This window comes from Falco punctatus (assembly GCF_963210335.1).
Source record: "Falco punctatus genome assembly, chromosome: 7".
NCBI classification, from domain to species: Eukaryota; Metazoa; Chordata; class Aves; order Falconiformes; family Falconidae; genus Falco; species Falco punctatus.
In genome coordinates, this window is record NC_137587.1 from 49,875,243 (window position 1) to 49,897,747 (window position 22,505).

The 22,505-nt window shown below is 42.7% G+C and overlaps 2 protein-coding genes across 5 annotated transcripts in view; one reads left to right on the forward strand and one right to left on the reverse strand.

The window, feature by feature from the left end:
• The window catches only part of ETFA (electron transfer flavoprotein subunit alpha), a 30,954-nt gene extending 13,451 nt beyond the window's left edge, over positions 1–17,503 (forward strand). Inside the window, exons 9-12 of the mRNA XM_080396883.1 lie at positions 706–788; positions 12,804–12,869; positions 16,448–16,528; positions 17,405–17,503. Coding sequence (XP_080253009.1) covers positions 706–788; positions 12,804–12,869; positions 16,448–16,528; positions 17,405–17,443 — 269 coding nt within the window. The 3' untranslated portion in view covers positions 17,444–17,503. The remainder of the gene's footprint in view (positions 1–705; positions 789–12,803; positions 12,870–16,447; positions 16,529–17,404) is intronic.
• A 129-nt stretch (positions 17,504–17,632) lies between these two features.
• The window catches only part of TMEM266 (transmembrane protein 266), an 86,463-nt gene continuing 81,590 nt past the window's right edge, over positions 17,633–22,505 (reverse strand). For all 4 annotated transcript variants that reach the window (XM_080396865.1, XM_080396864.1, XM_080396866.1 and 1 more), the window contains 2 exons: positions 21,232–21,282; positions 17,633–18,632 (listed from right to left, as the gene is read on the reverse strand). In XM_080396865.1, coding sequence (XP_080252991.1) covers positions 18,049–18,632; positions 21,232–21,282 — 635 coding nt within the window. In that variant the 3' untranslated portion in view covers positions 17,633–18,048. The remainder of the gene's footprint in view (positions 18,633–21,231; positions 21,283–22,505) is intronic.

A 22,505-nucleotide genomic window follows, 5' to 3' on the forward strand; every position in this document is an offset into this window, starting at 1 on the left:
ACTCCTTTACTGAATCCCTTTCACAGCTCTTGTAGTCTGCGTGGCTCTGTCTTTTTGTTATGCTTTTGTATGAACAGGAGGAAACTCACCATGTACAGTGTTTCAGCAAAATATTCTAAGGAAAGGTTGAAAGAGAAGGAGGAACTGTTTGCATTAACATTTTAACTACATTAGTTTTAGATTTCACATGTAATAATAGATTTACAGTTCTACATGAATGGCTTTGTTCTTAAATTGGTGGCTTCACTAAACGTCTATGTGGCATTTTCAAGTTTACTTTGATATTTTTCTTCACTATGCCTGACTTTTGAGCTCCACAGCAGTGTAAGATGGCACATGTGTTCAGTTCAAACTTGGAGGAACATTATGGGAAGGCATTTATGGGAAAATCCTCTTTTGACAAAGCAACAAGAGAAAATAATGGCAATATGCCAGACTGAAATCCTCGGTTTAAAATATATGGCCCTTTGGTGCTGGGAGTGAGGATTTCCTGTTGCTTATGAAGTGCATTAGCACTTAGTGTTTGGAAGTTTCAGCCAGTGGTATAGGGAGGGATTACTATAAGAGCTTTTAAGAGGGAAGTTTCTAAATACATGCCCTTACAGTGTGGGACTCTTCAGTAAAATACGTGTGCTTTTATGGTGATAGAAATTTGGCTCGCTAATATTTTAAAAGAAAACATTGGAAATATTTTCTTTCAACTAGTTGGAGCTTCCCGTGCAGCTGTTGATGCTGGCTTTGTTCCTAATGACATGCAAGTTGGACAGACGGGCAAAATAGTAGCACCAGTAAGTATGGAAATATCTTTCATACAAGAGCTGTGATGTTTTCTAGCATACATTTTCCTTCAAATCAAACGCTTAGAAATGAGCTAAGTCTTAATACTGAACCTAACAGGAAAATCTTAGTGTGCCCATTGTCATAGTGTCACTTGACTATGCATTTACAAAACTACAGCAGCAAGCTGTGATGTAAAGCTCTATTTTGGGTCAGTCGGAAGGGTTCTGCAGGCATTTTTGTCAGAGGTTTTGTGTGCTGGATTTTTTTATAGTTGGCTGTACTGAACCTTTTTTCATTTTCTAACAGTTATTGTTGATATGCTGAAAGATGTCATTGCCAACATAAAATTGAAATTATTGCTATGGGAAGAGCGTTTTTTCATTTTTTTACAGGTGATGATTTTTATTTTAAGTTTTGGTAACTGTAACTGGATTATTGCATTACATTCTAAGTAAAATTTTTGTAAGAAATGAAACTGCAAGAAATTTAGGAGGTAAATAATCGACAGGTTGGCTGCTGTAGAGTGAAATACCAAGGGTGTACTCTTAGGAGTGGTTTAATGTTGGGAAATAACATGCTGCGTATCTTTTCTGCTATGCATCCTGATGCCACAGGGGACTGATTTCTGTCCCTGTGTCTCTTTGGATCTGGGGGGTGGCTTTCTGTCAGGGAGGAGTCTACTTTTGTTGTTCCTTTTGACCTGAGGAAATGTGGGGAAGTGGTAGACAAATAAAGCACACTTCAGCTTTAGTAAATTGAGTAAATAAGAAGCTGAACATGTAGCTCATCTCAAGTGGGGGGTAGAATGTGTGCTAGCATGTACTGAGGTACGATGTCATGGTCATGAGTAAGGAATGGTGATGAAGAACATGGGCAGGTGTGGCAATCTGTCATATGTACACTTTGAGCTACATAATCAAGTAAATGTTTAACCTTTCAGTAAGCAGGTTTTTTTGCGTGTGTTACGGCGATGGAAGGTACCAAAGAGCAACTTTTTACTTGTTAATGGCTTAATGAGACCAGTAAGGGAGAGTGAGCCGGACCTTAGCAGAGAAACTTGTCTTACTTCAACTGCTGCATTTATAAAACCACAATAATTGAACAGTAAAAAGCTGTACATGTCCAAAGCCGTGACAGGATCTGAAATGTGTAGTCTTTGTACCGTTAAGAGCTGCAAATTTGAGAACTTCAAACCATGACCATTACTTTTCCAGTAATACATCCAGCAGAATAGAGCAGTACTTGAAGATACCAAAGACAGGAGCTTGTGATTCCTGGAGTCTGTTGTCAGTTCTGCTTGCTGGGTTTTCTTGGACAAGATACTTCATGATTCTAAGTTCTTCTGTCTTGAAATATGGATAGGGATGTTTGCTGCTCTTGTTTTCAGTCCTTATCAGAGGCCATCTGATAGCCCTGTAGGCCTAAATGGAGCTATTTCTAGGCACACTAATGTTTTACCTGTAAATCTATGATAACCAACTGCTACAAAAAGCAGCTTCTGAGAAATAGACCTATTGACAAGACTTAAGGTCCATCTGGTTGCATAGTGTCCTTCCAAAATCTTGACAGCAGTGATAGTAACCTCTGCTGTGCCAAGAAATTGTGAGGCTTTACAGATTATAAATGCGACCCTAACTCTTCATTCTGGCGATGTCTTTTGTGCATAGTATGCAATTACTGGTTTTTTTGGACATAGTTCAGGACAGCTGTAGCTCTCAGCGTAACACTTCCTCTTTGCTAAAAGAACATTCAGATTTAAATATAATGCCCATTCTTTTGATCATGCATTAGGCATAAGGCCCAACATACTGCAGCTGTAGGTTTCAGCAGGCTAATCAACATTAATTCGGTAAGTGCAACTGCAACATACATGGAAATGGCAGGTTCTGAAGAAGGCAGAGTTGGTTGTCATAAGGAGGCAGTCTTCAGCTGGTTGTTGCATACCCAAACCTTTGAAAACCAGGGAGTGAGCTGAGTGTCACTTAACTGCGTACTTTGAAAGGGCCCGAGATGAGACTGGCCATCCTCAGTTCTTCACTACCCACATATCCATTAGTGAAGTGGTGAATGCTAATTTGAAGACAGCTCAGCTCTGGTTTGTGTGTCTTGAGGCTCAACAATGAGCATTCTTTCCACAGTCAAGGGCATATAAACAATTATGAAACGAAAAACTAGGTTTTGATGAAGATACAGTGCTATAACTTGTCACAGATGGCTTGTAGCAGCATGTGGAAATCATAAGAATATACAGCCACATCATAGGATCACGTCAATGTCACCGTTGTCATCTTCTTCTAGAAGATTGTTAAAATAGCCCTTAGTCAGTCAGGACTGAGTAATGAATGTTTAACTATGGTGTCAATAAACGATCCTCACTGGCACAATCGCATGGTGCTACATCTTTTTGTCAGCAGGCTGATGCATTTCTCTCTCATCTCCTTTCTTAACAAATATTAAGTAGAGAGTTATGAAGGGTACTGAAAACTATATGCCCCTTCTTTCAAATTGTTCAAATATTTATTCTTAAAATATATACAGGGACAGCATACAGTGGCTTAGAAGTATCAAAAATATTTTATCTTAATTGTAAGGAGAGGTAGAAGTTGAATTGATACGAAGCCCTCAGAGTTGCCAACTATAGAGGAACTGATTTTTCGGTGTGCTGGATGGGTGTCTTAAGTATGAGGCAGTTTAAAGCTGCATATTCTTACTTTACATTCCTAATTCTACTTCACCATCTTTTTGGTTCTTTAGCTAGAAAATTATTATGTGCAGTAGAAGATAGAATTCACTTAATGAAGAAGTAGAACAAAACTTTCTTGTTCATGTCAAGATTATACTAGCTATTTTAACAATTTTCTAGAAGATGGCTGCTTCTTTTTCCTATGAGGTATGCTCGATATCACTAGTTCAGGGAGAGCTCATGATGTTTTATCTGGAAAATTGCAAGGCAGCTTTGTACATTGGTTAGTTGTATTAGCTGAGACCTGGGGTTTGTGTTTGGTTTTGAACTCCAGTTGACATTGTGCATGCCCTCCTGGGCGTATGGGTTTTAAGCAGGGGAGGAATCTTGGATACGAGAAACTGTTGGAGTTTGAGACATACTTGGTCTCCTGTGCAGCTGTTAGTTTCTGATGGGAAAGTATCTCAGCGTATGATCTTACTCTTCTATTAATAGTCTCTTGCCCAGTCTCAGTGGAGGATTGGAATGCATTGTTTTAAAGGACCCTGGAATTGGGTCATTTTTGAGACTACAGAGGGAGAGGAGTCAGTTACAAGCTCAGGAAGAGGAGGTGCTTCTGCTGCTTTTCGTGTATGACTGCTGGGGAGTGCTTCTGTGCTGCTCATTGGGTAAGAAGGTAATCATGTAAAAGATGTCCTTATTTCTTCCCTTGTGCCTTTGATTGTGGATTTGGTGAAGGAAGGGTAATTTTGGTCATTGGTCTGGGCTGTGCTCTTCAGAGTACAGAGTACTCCAGTCATGGAATTACTGGCTGTGGTCTGAAGAGTACAGCCCAGACAGTGCATCGCAGGATGTGAGAACCTTGCAGCCACAGCAGCTTTCCTGAAATGCTCATGTATTAATACATGAACAAACTGCCAGTCAAGAAACAATTGTAGTTCGTTTCGCTGAAGTAATGAAACAATGCAGTTGATTAAGGAGTACAAACTTCACCTTTTCACCTTCGTTCTGTTTGAGAATTAGTTCTGTACAGTACATCCACACTCCCAAAATAGCCTCGGACCTCTAGTTCGTGTTGGGATTTATGCATTTTGGTTTTTTTTGGCTGGATCGTTGGTAACTTTTTCTTTTGTATAGTTTTATTCCAGTTGTTAAAATGTTTGGTGTATTATTTTTTTTTCTGTTAGTAGCTTTTTTTACCTGTTGATTTCAGTTGATTGTAGCTCCTGTTTGAACATTCTGTCTTACGAAAGAGAAGGCCGATTTGTATTATTTGATGAGATGGAAGGAAGGAATTTTTTAGGCATAAGTGACTAGATTAAAACATAAAATGTTACCTTCCTAATTAAAAAAGTAATTTAGTATATTCAGTGTCTTTAATCAGTGATAACCATTTTAGGAGTGTATTTTTTTAAGTTAGAAGCCAGTTGTTTTCCGCTACTTCTTATATGCAGGTGTTCCACAGGAAAAGGAAATGCAGTTCTCAGATTAAGCACTGTATGTAGTTTCTGTTTTCAGGAAAAAAAACCCTGTATAATTGTTCAAATTAGTTTTAGATAAGAATATCTTTCCCATGAGTGCCTATTGTTAAGTATTAGTTAAGTATATCCAGTTAGAAAATACTAAATTCCCTGCGCAAATCAAGCCCCCCCCCTTCCCCGAGTAACTGCTATTTTTAGATAAGAATTTTTCAATTAGTCAGGGTGCTAGTTTTCACAGTAAAAACCTTCCCAGCTATCTTTTTCACAAAAAAAGAAAGTAATGAACAAGAAAAAAGGAGGGAGGAGAAGAACGGTTAAATAATGTATTCTGGTTACTTAACTCTTTTAAATGGAACATGAATGCTTTATTAGTTCAGTGTTAGCTTTCCTTACCCTAAGTTTAATTAGCAGCATTTCTAACATAAAAAGAACTATGTAATCTTTCTAATGAACTTGCATAATTTTCTAATATTTAAACAAAATATTCTGACTGTTGTGAGAGAAGGAAAGCAACTGCTACAAGCCTTAAGTAGCTTCTGTTACTTTCTGAACTCTGACTTGGCAGTACAGGTTTGTGAGGAAGGGGCACATAGGGCATGATTGAATGCCTACAAACAGGTGTGTAATGCCACTTCAGCCATCTGGGGTATTAAAACTACATTCACAGGGCTGGTAGTTACTGTGCGGGACCTGGAGACTTCCTTCTGGAGCAGCATCTGGGATTCGGGTGGGAAATCCTACACTGTCAGCAGTGCCACTAGGCACATATGTTTGGATCCCCATGGTCTCCCAAGTTTTCCCTGGTGTCCTATTGTAATTATATTCTCCCTTTAGCTTTTGAAGGAAGGTGGAGTTGTACTGGGATTATCTTGCTCTCAGCTTCTCCCCCCACTCCTCAAAAACAAAAAAACCCTCAAGAGGCACTGAGAAGGTTTTTTTTTTCCAGAAAGTGTATGTAATTTTAGGCTGTTAATGTTATCCTCTGACCTTACGAAGAATCTGCTGCTGCCTGAAGGGCATCCTTCTAGTTAGTCTCTTCAGAGTTTAAATGTTCACTCTTTCCTAATTTATTGTATTTTCCTGTATTGAAGTCTGTTCTTTCAGATTCCAGTTCTGTATCCGCTTTAGCTTTCTTTATAGGTTTTCCTAGGTGGCAATAGGGAAGACATGGCCAGTCCAGTATTTCACAATTGTAGGACTCAAGGTGTCCATCTCAGCCATTGGTGGACCACAGCTAAACACCTCACCTTCACCATCTCGGACTTCATTGCAAGGCTTTCTTCTTGAGGAGGGTGCCATACAGAGGGTCCACCCAGCAGGGGAAGCATAGCCTGGCAGAACCTGGTTTTTTTTTTTTTTGGTGTTCAGTTGCTGCTGCCTTGTTGCTTTCAACATAGGGCACAAAATACTAACAGGCAACAAGAAAATGAGATGGCAAACTGAGGAAGGCAGAAGTTAGGAAATACATGATGTAGCAATAATTGACACTGGCCTAGATGATTGTGCTAGATGTGGTATGATTGCATGGAAGGCAGATGCATTTGGGTATCGCATGTGCTGAGAAACCTCGGGTGGGGAAGGCAGATGGGAATTCAGTGTAGTTCTGATACGATTGCCAGGAGTAAACTTGCTGACCTGCTTAGCTTCAGTGCTTAAGCTTCGATTTCATATCAGAGGGTCTCTCTGGATGTAATGGATTGCAGGAACTTCAAAAGGGAGGCAGATTTACAACTGTCAGGAATTGACAGTAATAATGAGGGGAAAAGAAGCATGTTGAAAGAGGTAGGTGCAGCTTCAATGGAGATGCTGAAGAGGTAGATGTTGGTTCAGTTGAAAGGCACCAAAGCCATGGAAGAACAGGAACAACTTAACGTGTTAAATTAGGTAGAAAATGCAGGAGTGGGGTGAGATTAGAAGCAGGAAAAGGAAAGCTGAGTAGCAAGGAAGCAGAGAGATACATGAAGTTGCAGAGTAGTCTCTTACAGAGGAGTGGAATTCCTGTTGCTCCAGCAAGAGGATGGGATGCTTTCTGAGCTTGTATATGCCCCAGCATTTTACTAGGCAGTCCCTTTCAGTGCAGTGGGTAGCTTTCTAGCGCTTAGTAGTCATCTGCTTGCTTTTGGAGTAGCAGGAAGGGAGAGAGACAGTATCACGTTATTTGTGTTATTCCTATATTTAGTGTTTATTTGTATTTGGTGGTGAATCGATCAAATATTTCACCTAGCCCGGTTTTGTTTTCTCCAAAATGCACAAGTGACTCATGGTTTCATTGTGTAATAAGTGGATACTAACTCTTTGCTGTTACTTCCCATTTGTTTCCTAGGGATCATATGCTTGCTCAGGTTAGCATATCTGTTAAGTTTTGTTTCCCATGTTTTCTTGTGGGGAAGCATAGGGGAAGTGAAACAAGGTATATTTTATTCCAGTGTTTCTGTTGCTTTTTGTTCTCTAGCTCTTACCTAAAATTACTTACAACAGAATAAACTAATTAATTCCCTTAGCTTCATGAGAAGTATCACTCCTGTCATCTAGACTGTACTTCCTTTAAAGATGTTCTACTCCTTGATTATCGATAATAAGGTCTTCATTACTTCCTAATTTTGTACACGTAAAAAACTAATGTTTCTCATGGTACATTATTTCTTCAGCCTTCAGCTAGCTTCTTTGTAGGAATGTGTTATTTGTACATGATGTTTGTGGGTGTTACTAACATACCAGCAGGTGCACTTTGAATATAAATGATTGAGGCTGTTAGATAGCTAGCAGAGGGAATAGTGTTGGGAAAGCTGACCGTGCTTGGGAAATTGTTTTTGGATTATCTCCTCTGATAATTCACTATTGTTGAAAAGTCGCTTTATAGTGGCAAACTTCAGAGAGCTGCTTGTGTGCAGCTGGGACTGAATTTACAGACTACCTTTCTCTGGCTTGCTAAAAAGCTAAGGATTGACAACCCCTTTCATCCTACATTATCCAGTGTAGCTTTTAACTCCACGAAAACTATGTTCACAAATTGATGCTCTGCTCCTTTGGGGTTGGTGCAGAAACATTAAATTGTACTAAAATATTCATATGTGAGTGCATTTAGCTGAAAGCAATTGATGTGCTTTTCCCTAGAGAGAGAAAAAAAATTGCTGTGTGGCCCTGCACTCCAGCAGACACCCTAACCGCGCTTAAGAGTAATTACGTAGCTTGGCCGATCAAAGGTTCTTTAAGTGAAAAAGAAACTGTAGTTGGGATATAGTTTAGTAATGCGTGCTTCTTGAGTGGAACGTACTCAATGCATCGAAGCAGTGCATAGCAGCTAATTGTTTGATATACAGTGTAATATGTATGAACTAATGTCAAGCCAGAAAATACTTTATTGGGTTAATAGCTTGTAATTGGAAGAAATCACTTGTATGAAGCAATTTTCATTACAAAGATTCCTTTCTAATTTCATTGTCCTTTCACTCTTGCAAAGAAAATAAAATACCAGAGCTGCCTTTAAAAAGAGTATGTGTGCCAAAGGGGTTTATTAAACTAGCCTGTTTAAAAGCATGCCACTGGTAGCATGATAAATTGATGTACACTGAAGATTTTCAGTGTAATTCAAAAATTGTCATAAAAATCAATAGTAGCTGACGGCATGCCGGCAAAATGACTACCTCATCTTGTGTTGCACCTGTGGATGCACAGTAGTCTCTTTCAGCAGCATTTAAAGTCACTGTAAGTTGCAACTAAAAATTGTTGTGGTTCTCTTACACAAATGTACCTTAATTGCCCCAAGGCAGCCTAAGGCATTTTAAAATATTCTCACAAATAAAAGTGAAATAATACTACATGCAGCAAATTATTCTGTAAATAATCGGAAGAGTCAGTGTGCACAGGAAAATAACTGCATTGCTATATTGGTAATTATAATCATCCACATATAGCACTCTGGTGACACTTATCCAAGCTGTGTGTAACTGGCTATGTGGATTCTGGAGCCAGCTGTGCAGATTCGCACACGTGAAGACTTGCTGTAGATCCTAATATCTAAGTTGGGTAAGTTTAACGCAGAAATAGGACTTTAGGGGGGATAGCTAAGGGATTTAATTATTTAATGATTAGCATACAATGAGTATGCTACAAGACATAACACAGTCATGTTTGTTGGAAGAAAAAAAAACAACCCAAGGCTACATTAGTACTTCAGATAGCAAATGAGGAGTTGGATTCTTGATTTGGAATCTGGCCCTTTGAATAGGATAAATGTGGGACTTGGAGTTTTGTTTCTTTTTAGGGTTGTTGTGATGCAAATATGTGCTTACAAACTTTGAGGTCTCTGTCAGGGTCCTGGCTCCCACTGGAGTCTTGTGGGTTATTGTGTGGGAGGACAAATGAAACACTTTTGGCCTTTGTGCCAGCAAACTGGCAGAATGAGCTTTGGCTGCTGCTGTGAGAAACCTACTGGGTATGCTGCATGCTCATGCTCCCCGCTTCACGTATTCCCATTGCTGGCATACCAGGCCTTTTCTGCAACAGCACATCTTTAAGTACGTCCTGATTGCGCCTCCCTGCCCTCTGCTTTGTGCACTCAGGCTGTTTGGTCCATTCAGCTTCCTGTGCTGTGTGTTTCCTCCATTGTGCTCTTTCTTGCTGTTACCTCTCTTCTCTGGTGTCCCTTCCGCTGTGCTGGTGTTCATGATGTACTTCGTGAAAAATAAAGATTTGTGGTATGGCTGTCATGTGTGCAGTAATTATTTCCTGTGTGAAATTAAGTTACTTTGAGGCAAGACAATTGTCTTAATCTGACGCCATGCCCTTACACACCAAAAGTTTCCTTGACTTTTGATTGCTTTTGGGACTTAATTTGTATCAGCCGGTGCAGTGAGCCCGTTGGTACAGAATCGGTGTGCTGTTTTGTTATGCCGTTCTCATGTGGCACAGCGCTGGCAGCAGCCCTTCAGTGAAACCTGCCTGTGCACAAGCACCAGGGAGTTGATAAATGCTGCTCCGTGTCCTGGACTTTGATGTAAGTGCCTGTAACTGTAGGCTGTGGATCAGCCACCTGACAGCAGTAATTAGAGCAGCTTCCAGGGATCCAGAAAGCAGGAACTGGAAGTTGGTGTAAAGCCATCTTTGCTGGCACCTGAGAGGCATGATCCAGACTGTGATTCATGCGGTTTTGTGCTTTGGCATGGGTCTCCTGCATAGATGAGCTTTGATGAACTCTTTTTTTGAAGATCTCCTTCCAGACCTTGATGTGCTCTCTGCTGCGATGGCAGGCATGTGGCACTCCAGCTGGAAGGGGTGCTGCTCTGGTGCCAGTCTGCTTTCCCTTTTCCTCCCTGACTGATTCATAGTGCTTGGGGCTACAGCCCCGACTTGGGAGTTTGAACGCTAACACAGTAGGAATGGTAGGACTCAGAAAAAGGCATGATAGAAGTGAATGATTTCAGGGGAGATGTGCAAACAAGGATATTACCCTGAAAACTTAGAGATCTGAATTTCTGAGTCATTTATGACCTCTCTGGTTGACCAGTTGAATCTTCATCATTCAGACCTTGTGGGTCCTTTGTGTCCCTCCTATGAAACTGTAGAACAGATTTAAACTAAGATGTAAGCGGTGAAATCTTATTTCACAATGCAGAACTATTGGTAAGGGACATGCTGTCCTATGTGTTCTTCGTATGAAGACGTTCCTGAGGTGGTCTGCTCTCAGTGTTACTGAGCGGGCCGTTAGCTTAGCCAGAGAGCCAGAGGCCCGGGACCTAGAAGGGTATGGCTTAGATGCATAATAAAGGCTTTTTAGATAAGCCTGGTGATTTATAAATGTCATTTTAATGAAACATCCTTGTCTTTCCTAGATATTTTAATAGAATATACACGTAGGCATCTGGCTCCTGGTTAGCTGGATGCTTTCCAAGGACTGAACTTGACAATGTTAAACAGACTGATAAGAGTATCTGGTAGTCTAGATGACTGGCACTTAATGAATTGCTCTAAAAAAAAAAAAAAATCACATTACAGTAATGTGTTTTAAAAAAGTATTAAAATGGCATTAAAGACTATATGATGTTAGAATAATTTCTCCTGTAACATCTGTTCTTTTATTTGGTATAATTAAAATACTGCATTCTTACTATGATTCTTATATGGACATATTATATTACATTGCAGCTGCGGTTCAAATGGGTTGACCTCTAATAGTAATCTACTCAGTAAAAAGCTACCGAGGCTAAGAAATTTCTGAGTGTCTTCAACAGCTGTGTCTTTTTGTGGAAATACATAGACTAGGTTCTGTGTTTCAATTTCAAAGCAAGCCTTTATAATAGGAAATACTTTATTCCTGCTGTTTTCCCTCCCCTTCAATTTTTACAGGAGATAGCTTTTGTAGAAAAGCTTCATAAAAATTTATTTATCTATTCCTGTTTAAAAGCTGATGTAATAGGTGAAATCTGTAGCTGTAGAAACGTCAGAAAACAATAATCTTTTTTTCCTTTAATTTATATAATGACTGTCAGGCCTGTATGGAACAAGCAGTCTGCGCGGTCTCTGTATTTGAACACCTTCATTTGCCAGCCTCTTTTGTAGGTCTGTGCCTGTTCCACAGCTGTGCTTTGTTCTGCATGTTAAAAGCCACTTAACTGTAATGCACATCTTCAGTTGCACAGGGAAAAGATTTTTTTTTGACCCCCTTACCCTCACTGGCCTCAAAAATAATTTCTTGAATTAGATTTCTGTGTTCTTAAAGATGGACTAACTTTGGTATTTTTAAAAAAGAAATTCTGTTAGCATTTGAGGTTGCGTCTTCTCCAAACATTGTATAAATACCACCTTTTAATTGGTTTTGACAGACAATCTCCTGACTAGCTTTGTGTGTTAGTTTCCTCTTGCTGAATGAGTTGGTGAGAAGTACAGCCTTTGTGTCATCTTCTGTAGAGTTAGGTAGCTAAACAGTACAGGCTTGACTGCTACTTGGACTCCTTTGGTGGTGGGAAAACTGTCACGGAGCTGAAAATAGACTTAGTTTTGGATAGATTGTAGCCTGGATGACTTTCAGCCTGAGGGGAAAAAATACTTTTCTGCTGTGAATTAAAGCTGTCGATAGAGATCTCTTTGTGTACACAGTTGTCTCTTTTCAATACAAGTCTCTTTGGAGATGCTGGATTGGGACCCCCAAAGTGTAAAGATCTACTCCCTGTTGTTGCCTCCTTGGGAAGTGCTTCTTTACTCACCCTGAGCAGGAGCTGATAGTGAATGGAGGAAGAAAAGCTTCAGGGCGTATGAGTATTGAAGGTTGGGGTGAATAATAGAAACTATCACAACAAATGTATGGTGCACTAGCCCACCGCAGTATCTGAAGGGTTTTATCCTGCCACATAGGGAACTTTTTAAAGATTTCAAGACCTGGATTTCAGCATTGTGCATTCTGTCTTAAAGGATCCTAGGGGCTTCAAGCAAAAAAGCCTGGGTTTTCTCTTCAGGCAACTGCATTATCCATTTGTAGGTTATATGTTCCTTAATATTTGCATTGGGAATCTCCAGGGCCATGGGTAACACCGATCGCCCTGTCTTCTAGCTGAGCAGCAGTCTTGTGCGTTCAGGTCTTATGTTTGATGCAGACCTTTTGGGTTTTTTTGTGGTTTTTTTTTTCTTCCTCTTCTCCTCCCCTCTCTCATCTATCTTTGCCAGATGCCTCTTTGGGATTCTCATTTTACAGTTGCATTGCATGCCCAAGTGGGGAAGGCAACCAATCATCAGCTGTCTTTAATATTGAAAACTACTGTAATGTAAAAACTACTGCATGTAATTGATTCTGAGTAAGGTTTAGTGAGAGCTTACTGAAACTATGTCGTGGGTACCAAAAATGTCTCATTTTTGTTTTTTTCTAGGAACTTTATATTGCCGTGGGAATATCTGGAGCAATCCAACACTTGGCTGGAATGAAAGACAGCAAGGTATATAAAGATGGATGTGCTAGAAAAGATTTTTGAGGAAGGAAATGAGTTTACTTTCTTGCTTTTACATCAGTACTTTAGCCAGTTTTCCAGTTTTTTTGCATGTTAAAATTGCCCATTTGTCTGCTTCTTTAAAACATGCTAGCCCTCTAAGCCTTGCCAATAAAAAATATTGTGGCAAAACATCCAACACAGTAGAAAAACCATTGCACTACAACCCAAAGTGGTAAGTAGAAGCAGCTAATTGACTTTTTTCTAAAATAAACAACAACCAAACCCACAAAAAACCACACATGCCTGCATTCTATACAATAGTTCCATTTGCGTTTATTTCAGAGTATGACATATTAATTCATGCATAACAATGTGCAATTTGAATTATGAACTTACTATTCCATAAAGTAAAAGATGTCTCTGACATTCTTGCATTTAGCCATTCAAATGGAAACCTATTATAAAATGGCAGTAAAACTTTAAAAGGTTTAACTCATTAGTTGCCAAAGCAAATAATCTGAAATAGGGATTGCCAGTTTGGCCCACAGTACAGTGTTTGTACAGAGGAGTAGAATTGCCTGCTGAATCATACTATTGAATGCCAAGCATCAGAAACTGTAGGTTGTCCTGCCTCCCTGTTAGTAGTTTTAGAAAAAGGATATATATATTTTTTTCTATTCCCAGGGAGTGAACTTAACGGTTTCTGGCAGAAACCAAACGCAGAACTTTGAATAGCTTATAAAACTGAGGAAAAGGTTTGCAAAACGTTACAGGCAGATCCTTGTGTTTAACCAATGATAGACCAGTGGGTTTATGGGACTGATAATTGTCCTCACAAGCCAGCCTGTGTGGTAGGACAGTCTGTGCTTTCTTATAATGTAGTTCTTTTTGCATATATTACTTAAGTATCTTTTGGGCAAAGTCACGTAAGCTGGATTTGGCATACAGCACCTTTTTTGGGGCCTCAGTCTTCTAAAGTCAGGGACTCAATTGGTGTCAGCATTAGTCGACACAACGAGAAAAAACAACTGAAATTAGAAATGAAGGATGAATGATGGGCAGGGATATGAAGGTCACTAATGAGCAGTGTGAATAATGGTATCTGTAGCGGTGTGTGCTCACTGGTCTTCGTGCAACAGTATCTTCTGCTCACAGTGCAGCAACAGGGAGACAACAGGGACTGTCAGGCGGTGGGAGAGTCTGTGAGAGCGGCACGGGTGCAGTACTACCACAGTCGTCCTTGGCTGCCTCTGGACCCTGCTAGCATCTGATGGGCCACAGGATGGAGAATGTCTGGGTTCCGAGGCGTTCGGTCTCCAGCTGTGCTTTTGGGCGAGGGGAAGATGGGCAGGTGGGGTTAGTATCAGCCGTTGGCTGAGAACTCTGTATTTTAAGCTGCTTAAAACTTGGTCTGACTCTGTTTTGTATTTCTCTCTCCTGCCTTATCTCAGTCAAGACTACCAGCAATACTGGGAACCTGTTACTTTAAGTGTCAGAATTACCTTTGATATAAAACAGTATAAAAACATTGGGCAGCACTATTGTCCCATACTGCAACAGCAAAACCTCAGCTTGTTTTGGCTCTTCCAATGCCACGTTTGGTATTCTGAGATGTTCTTATATAGGAAATAAGGACAGATGGAACTCGTTGATAGGAGATGCATACTTTGCAATTTAATTTCTCCCATCTATCGTAGTTTTTCTAGTGTAAACAAATGTGTGTATTGTAAAGTTCAGTCTTATTTGTGTTTGAAATGTGTTCTGCTTTCCTTTTAGCCCAAGCCTGTAGGTGTTGTAGTTACTGAAAAGATCCAGTTTTTACAAATAAAGAATTACGCAGCCATGGGAACTTTCTGGAGTGTCCCCCGTGTTCCCTCAGCACTGAATTATCTGGCATTGTGAACTGGCACACTTCAGCATAAATCTTCCAAAGCAGTCAGATGCTTTCTACCAAGTGAAATGTATAATTTATTTGTCCTTTTATAACAAGCTAGAAAATGTAGCTTTTGAGGAGACCTGGAGAATCGTCATTGCTTTCTTTCCTTATTTTTACTTCCCTTGTGAGGCAGTTACAGTTTCTTTTCTTTCGAAGAGATTTAACTTGCAAATCTCTGTTGCAAGCAAGGTGATGCTTTTGCTTCTTACCATGAAAAGTCTGATTTAGTGATGAGGTAGAGAACCAGATCTTACTAAAAAGTTACTTCAGCTACTGGAGACAGAGGAAGGACTAGGCTGCCAAACTAAAGCTTAAGACAGTTTTGCAACCAACCGGTGTTAAATCATTTTGTGATAAGGACAGAGCTGGCAGCCCCCAAAGTGTCGTCAAGTGCTGGCCTCAGCGTTTGCCCCTGCGGATGGTTCTGTGGAGTGTGGCAGGGCCTCAGAGTACGGGTGGAAAAAGCCTTTGCTGAGCTAATGGCCTCCGGTGTCAGCCTGGGTTTTGCTTCCTGCGCTGTAGAACTGTCAGTGGCGGCTGGCATTTGCAAATGGGGGTAAACTCCAGGGAAAATATTTCAGGGGAGGCATGACTGGAACTTGCAGGTTTCTGGCTGTGAGCTAGCAAGAGGGCAGCAGCCCAGCTCTGCTGTAGGTGCTTCCTTCTTGCATATACGATGTGGCCCTTCTTTATAGTGAGTCACAGGATACAAATGGCCTGTGAAGCAAAAACATTTCTGTGGCTCTGAAACCAGGATTTGCAAACTTTTATCTTTGAGTTACTGCCACTAAGTGTATGCTACTGAGCCATTAATTTTGCTGGACAAGTACATTCAGTGGAAGGAACAAAAGAGAGACATGAGCTGTGGCTCCCTGGGAATGGCAGGTAAATGTATCAAATAACTGTTGGGGTAAAGCTGTCCCAAGGAGTCATGTTGCCTTCAATCTGACCGAGTTCACGCTGGCAGCGCTGAGGTGGAAGTCTGGTTTAGACTGCCTGCTCGGTGTAAAGTTCATTTTATGAGCTGTTGTCTTTTTTTTCCTTTTTCTCCATCCTTTATGGAGTGCTCCCCATCCTGTTGCAGGTTTTGATGTGGACAGCCGCACTTATTTTGCTGGAAGCTGTCACAGAGATTTAGAGAATGATTTACTTGTATGGCAGAGTTTAAACCAAGACAGACCTTTTCTGGACTGTGGTGTTGGGACTTTGATCACACCTGTTCTTCTGCTGTGCGACAAACCAAATGATATGTTCCATAGTAGGTACAGAGGCCTTTAGCCATGGCTTTATTGTACTTGCTTTAAAGGCTACCTCGAGTTATTTCTGTAATGGCTTAGATCTTGCAGATAATATTTTGCAATTTTTTTCTAGACTCTCTCCAACAGGGAAGGATAGCCTGGATGTATGCAACAAGCGGGGAAGGGAGGGTTTTTTGAGGGGGTTGTTTGGGTTGGTTTGTTTTTTGAGGTGGAAAGGAAATGTTCGTTAAATGCCGTGATGCGCATCTTCTGCTTCTAGGGGCTTGGAGAGGGTTTAGCTCGTGTTTCCTGGATAGGGCGTGGCACTGTCATCCGGGCCTGGATGTTAATCCAGTCCTAGATGTTAATCCAGTGTTTCTGTTCACATGCTGCTTTGCTGTCGCTTGCAGACCATTGTTGCCATTAACAAGGATCCGGAAGCTCCAATTTTCCAAGTGGCAGACTATGGACTGGTGGCAGACCTGTTTCAGGTGAGGCTCAGCTTGGACGTGTGTGGGGCAACTGTTTCAGAGACCCAGCATCTTACATAATACAATCTAGGGAGTGTTAAAGGTGTCTCTGTGAGGGTATTTGCTTTGGGTCATTTTGTGCAAGAATTTGCCTTCTGATTTCATCGTTTTCACACTCAAAATTCAGTCCCTGCAAGTAGCAGCAGTGTGCGCGCTGGGGGGTGTCACAGCCAGCCTGCCTTTGTTCTGTTTCCTGAACATGAACCATTTTGCGCAAGAGCTGCACGTAGGTGCTTCTGTGTATTCGTAAGCTTCATAAAGTATGACAGCACCGCGTTGGCAGGAGGAGGTTTTGTGTTTTCCTGGGCTTGCTGCCTTACTGATGCCCGTGAGGAGCTTGCAGTTCTCTCCGAGCTGTGAGCCAGACCGTGCCCACCAGTGCCTGTGCCTCACGTGTGTGAGCCGCCTGCGTTGAGTGGCGGGAGCTTGTAGTGGCTCTGTGACGAGGCGTGGGCAGCAGCTCTGCCAGCACTTAATGCCATTCCTGAAATAATGCCCGCTGGCTCAGCGGTGAGCACAGGCCCTTCCGTAAGCCAGAGACAGTCCCATTCTGAAGAAACACCATGTAGACAATTTCCTTAATAAATTTTGTACGAATGCATTATTTCCACCTAATGGAAATGTAGCACTCTTAAATAATTAAGAGGCTTTATTCAGCAGGAGAGAAGTGGGGAGTGCTGTGAGCTGGGGTGACCCACAGCCCCTGGAGTGCTGTGCAGGGCAGGAGGGGTGGGAGGGTGGGGAGTGACTGGGGGGTTGGGTGCTGCACATGGAGAGGTTGGGGGGAGGCGGGGGGCAGAGGGGGAGCATGCACTACCCTGGCACTGGTGTTCGCAGGCAGTGCCCGAGATGACGGAGCTCCTGAAGAAGAAGTGAGGGATGGCGATGGACCCCGCACTGCAGTCCCTAAGGGCAAATAAAGGCTTGTACTGGAAAGAGGGGGCCGCTGTGGTACTTTTGGGGTGGGCAGTGGGGTAGCGCACGGCGTGGTGGTGGGGTGGAAGACAGGCAGGAGGGGAAGGGAATGAAGAAGGGCTACGAGGCAGGAGGCAGTACAGGAGCTGGTACGTTTGTCAGTGTTTATTCCCAGCCCCACTCAGCCGCTGCATGGGGTCAGGCCAGGCCGGGGGGCCAGGCTGTCCCGCAGCTCCATCCTGCCCCCGGGCGCCGTGGGGGGCCAGGCCCTGCACTGCTGGAAGGCCCACGGTGCCCGGGGCACCGCCCGGCTGGGGGCAGGACAGGTCCCTCGTCTGTCCCCCCAGGCACTGTGGGTCGGTGTTGGCCTAAGACTGCTGGAAGGGCCCTCGTGCTGCAGAAGACGCTGTAGGGCCCGGCTGGCCCAGAGGCGACGCTGGCTTCGCCCTGGGCTGGCGGCTGCTGCGGGGGAGGCCGCGGCTTTCACGGCTTTCCTGCACTGCTGTCGCCGTGCCCGTGGCAGCCTCGTGCCCCAGCACAGTGATGAGCGCGTGCACAGAGCGTCCCTACGCCTCCGGAACCCTGCCCAGCCGCGGCTCTGGGGGCCCCAGCGCCCCGTACTTCTCATCGATGGCCGGGGCGCCCTGCGGGCAGGTGATGAGCGGCTTGAGCTGGAAGACGTCAAGGCTCTCCTGGTTCTTGCGGTTGTAGACGCTGAGCCGGTGGCCCAGGTCAGGGCTGGCCCCCGCCGAGCAGGCCGGGCTGGGCAGCTTCAGGTTGACGGGATCCAGCCCCTTCTGGGCCAGGCAGGCCTCTTCCGACAGGGACGACAGCAGCTCCTGCACCATGGCCTGGGCTACCCGCTGCTGCGCGGGCACCAGGTCAGCCTGTGGGCCGGCACCGGCCTTGGCAGCGTCCTCGCTGCAGTCCGGGGAGGAGCCCAGCGTCTGGCTGATCTCGCTGCAGGCCTGGGTGCCCGAGCTGACGGTCGACTGCGAGGCGCTGCCCGAGGTGATGCTGGCCGACGTCCCGGTGCTGCCCAGGCGCATCGGCACCTCCACTGTGAAGAGGTCGGAGGAGATGTTGGGGCGATGGACGTCGATGGCAGCGGTGGTGACCATGCAGATGGCTGCTTCGGGGATGCCGCTGTCTGCAGGGAACAGAGCAGAGAGGCAGCTGAGCGCCCCGCGGGGTAGCCGCGTCCAGGGGCTCCGCAGGCCGCACCGCCCCCTCGGCTTACAGAGCTGCCCTTACACCTACAGATATATATCACCATATGTATAACACGGGTGCATTTATATATAAATAACACCACGTACCTCCAGCTGTGTGTGTATATCTATATGTAATGTTCTGCATATGGGGGGGGGGGAGAAAGTGTATATGAAGTGATATGTTCAGGTATGTATACCTGCATACCCCAACCCCTTTATTTAAAGCTATCTATCTCCCTGTGTTTAGATCACACATCTTTTATATAGCCAGATATATATATGCACCCTTATTAGAGAGGGCTAGTTATCTATAAATAGTATCACGTACATCTATACAGGTGTACACAGATCCAGCTTGTAAATTATACATATACACGTGTAGGTACACTTCTTGCTACCGATCTCCAAGTTTGTTACGGGGCTCTCTATATAATACCATATACTTACATATATGTGCATGTACATATAAATATGTATGCATAAATAAAATACATTATACCTATACTTGAGCACACACACAAAATTATGTATGTATGTATATACACAGACACTCGCACATCCATGTCCTTTTCATCTGTCTTTTTAAACATACACAAATAATACTGTATTATCTATATATGCATGCACATATTCTTTCTAGCTATATCTAGTTTATGTGTATATAGACACAGTCTCACCTTTTTTTTCCTCTGTATATATGGGGAATTTATAGATAGAGATGTAGATTTATAATGTATTTTACCTGTATGTGATACACATATACTACAGAATACTTATAAAAACTTAAAGTATTAGTCATACCTTTTAATATATGATACATAACATCTATTGGTTATACACACATATACCCCCTTATGTATTTTTATATAGGCTCATATACATTATACCTACGCACACATTTTTTATATGTACTACATAAAAATATTATGTATATACACAACCACAGAATCACCTTTATAGATCTTTACATATATATAGAAATGTACATATATTCATATGCACATGTAAGTATATATCCATGTGTATATATGTGGGGATATACATAAGACATTATACCTATGTACATACACAGACCCTGTCTCTCACACATACCTGTGTTTCTCACACACGAAAAACCAAGATACCTTTTATAAGCACCTACATCCTCCCTCCTATGTATTGCAATGCAGGTTGTATCTACAGGGATATAAATATGTAACACATTATACCCCACATATGTAGAACCATACACTTACACTTCTATTATGTTACTTATACATGGCTATATATGTATATAGGGCCATATGTATTTATATATGGAGCTATAAATATGTAATACACGCCTAGATACATTTTGTTACATCTATAATGTATACACATATATTCAGGCCATCTTTCCTCCCCTCACACATCCCTTCACATGTATCTTTATACATTTTAATGTATTTAATATATGTATTTAGATAAAGTATGTATATACAGACACAGCCTCACACATATGTATGTAAAGACATATACGGATATCTTTACATATATGTATATAGTCACAACTTTATACATATATAATGTCATATATATGGGGATATATGTATGGAGATACATATATGATACATTATGCTCATATGTTCATATTGTTACTTCTGCCTTTGTGCATATATGTGGGATATACACCTGTAATACATAATTGCTTTATATGCATACACATATACACACACATTTATATATATATAATATGTATAGATTATACACAGATACATCCTCATATATATGTATCTTTTTATATGTGTCTGTTCTACTTTGTGTATACATACCATCTATATAGGGGTATATATATGGGATAGATGCATATAATATATTTACATGTATACACATATATACCTATCTTCTCTATGTGTACATGTATATGCAGACACACTTTTAATATAGCCCTATGTATATATGAGAATCTATATAATACATTACACATACACACGCGTGTGCACACACACACACGTATGTACGTACGTACATGACATTTCAGGTAACTGAAGGGGGGAGGCATGTACACGCCTGCCCAGCGTGCGCTTACCGTGCCGCTCCAGCCGTCCACCCCCCCCCGCCCCCCCTCCCCAGGCCGCTGCTGGGGTGGCCGCCTGGCGCCTGAGCTCAGGTCAGGGGCCGTGCGGCCACAGGGGCTTCGTACCACTCTGTTTAACCTGGTGGAAGGGTTCCCAGCACGGTGCCGGGCGAAGCCAACTCCCCACATCTTTTCGGGTTTTTGTCCATGCTGCTCACTCTCGGGCCCATCTGCACCGCTCTGCAGACTGGGCAGCCCAGCGGGGGGGAACTAACCTCTCCCGGCTCTCCAAACCGTTGCCTTCAGCAAGAGCAAACCTGTGGTCCTTCAACCTTCAGAAAATTCCTTTTAATACAAACTTGCACGGAGCAAACCAAGAGATGCCATGGTGGGTTTCACGTCCAGGATGGATCTACATCATCGTTCGGTCTCGCCTGGTTTACAGCACACAGCACAATGCAAAAAAGCAGTTCACCGTTACATTTTCCAGCAAAACTTACCACTGCTAGGCTCATTGTAGTACCGACTGATGTAATTATTCATGTCATCCTCTGGAAAAACAGAAAGGCAGCTGTTAGAAAACCATTTATTTGATTAAGGGGTTGAAATCCCACCCTGTTAAAGGCTCTCCTCTGCTCTGCACGCCCGGAGCACCACCTTTTGTGTTTCTAGGTCAGAACAGGTGTGATTTGGCAACACACCCCACCCACCCCGTGGCTGCAGCCAAAATAAGGGTTATCATTTATTGCAGTTCTTTATGGCAGCAGCCTGGGAATGAGGCGTGCTGGGTTCCACAGAACACATGCTCTGGACCTTTCCAGAGAGTGACGCAGGGCTGACCAGTTTCCCCAGCCTGGCTTCTCGCCACCTGGAAAGCCGAGCCTAACACTGGCCTTTTTCTGGCCGCAGGGCCCTCCCCTCCCCCAGGCGGCACAAGGACAGAGCTGGCCTTTACCCCGATGGGCTGAACCGCAGGCACCAGCACAGGTGTTACAGTTGTAACTGGTAACTGTACAGTTATGCCACCGAGTTGTCTAAAAAGAGAGCCAGACAAGCCAGCTCTCCAGCACTTGTACATCCATGTAGTTTTAATGGTAAATCCATAATTCTAAAAATAATGTCTTTTTTTTTTTCCATTCAGAAAGAATACAGAGTTACTTCATTGTATATTACTCATACATGTGTAATAAATAGTATAACAACATCACATTATCTGTTGGCTTAAAACATACCATAAAGATTTTTACGAGTCAGGGGTGTAGTATGTACATGAGAGCTACACCTGAACGTCCATAACGGTAAGACAGACATGAAGACGTGACACAAAAGGGAGAGCAGCAGCTATATAGCACAGACAGCTTTTAGGTGCTGCAGATGACAGTGGGATTTCCTGTGACCCTACAGAACACAGAACACTTTAAGGCACTGAAAAAGAAAATAACAAACTCCTCTTGATGCAATTCTGAGCAGAATGCAAATAATGCTGCTAGGAAGACAGTACCGGCAATCGAGGAAGAATGTCAAGCTTACAAGCAACCTGACCTGCCCAATTTGCGGTCTATGGCGCACTCTAAAAGCATCTTCTCCTTTTAAGTGCTCTTTTTGATACCATGTTTCAGAGAACCATGCTCATCCCTTTGAGCCAGATTTCCTTCATCCCCCTGGGTCTGTGTGGCTACAGTCCTGCCTCTTCACAGCACATTGCGGTTTGCAGGTGAAAGAAACAGATGTTTTCTGGGGAACACTTTCTCCACACAACATGACCCAAACCACC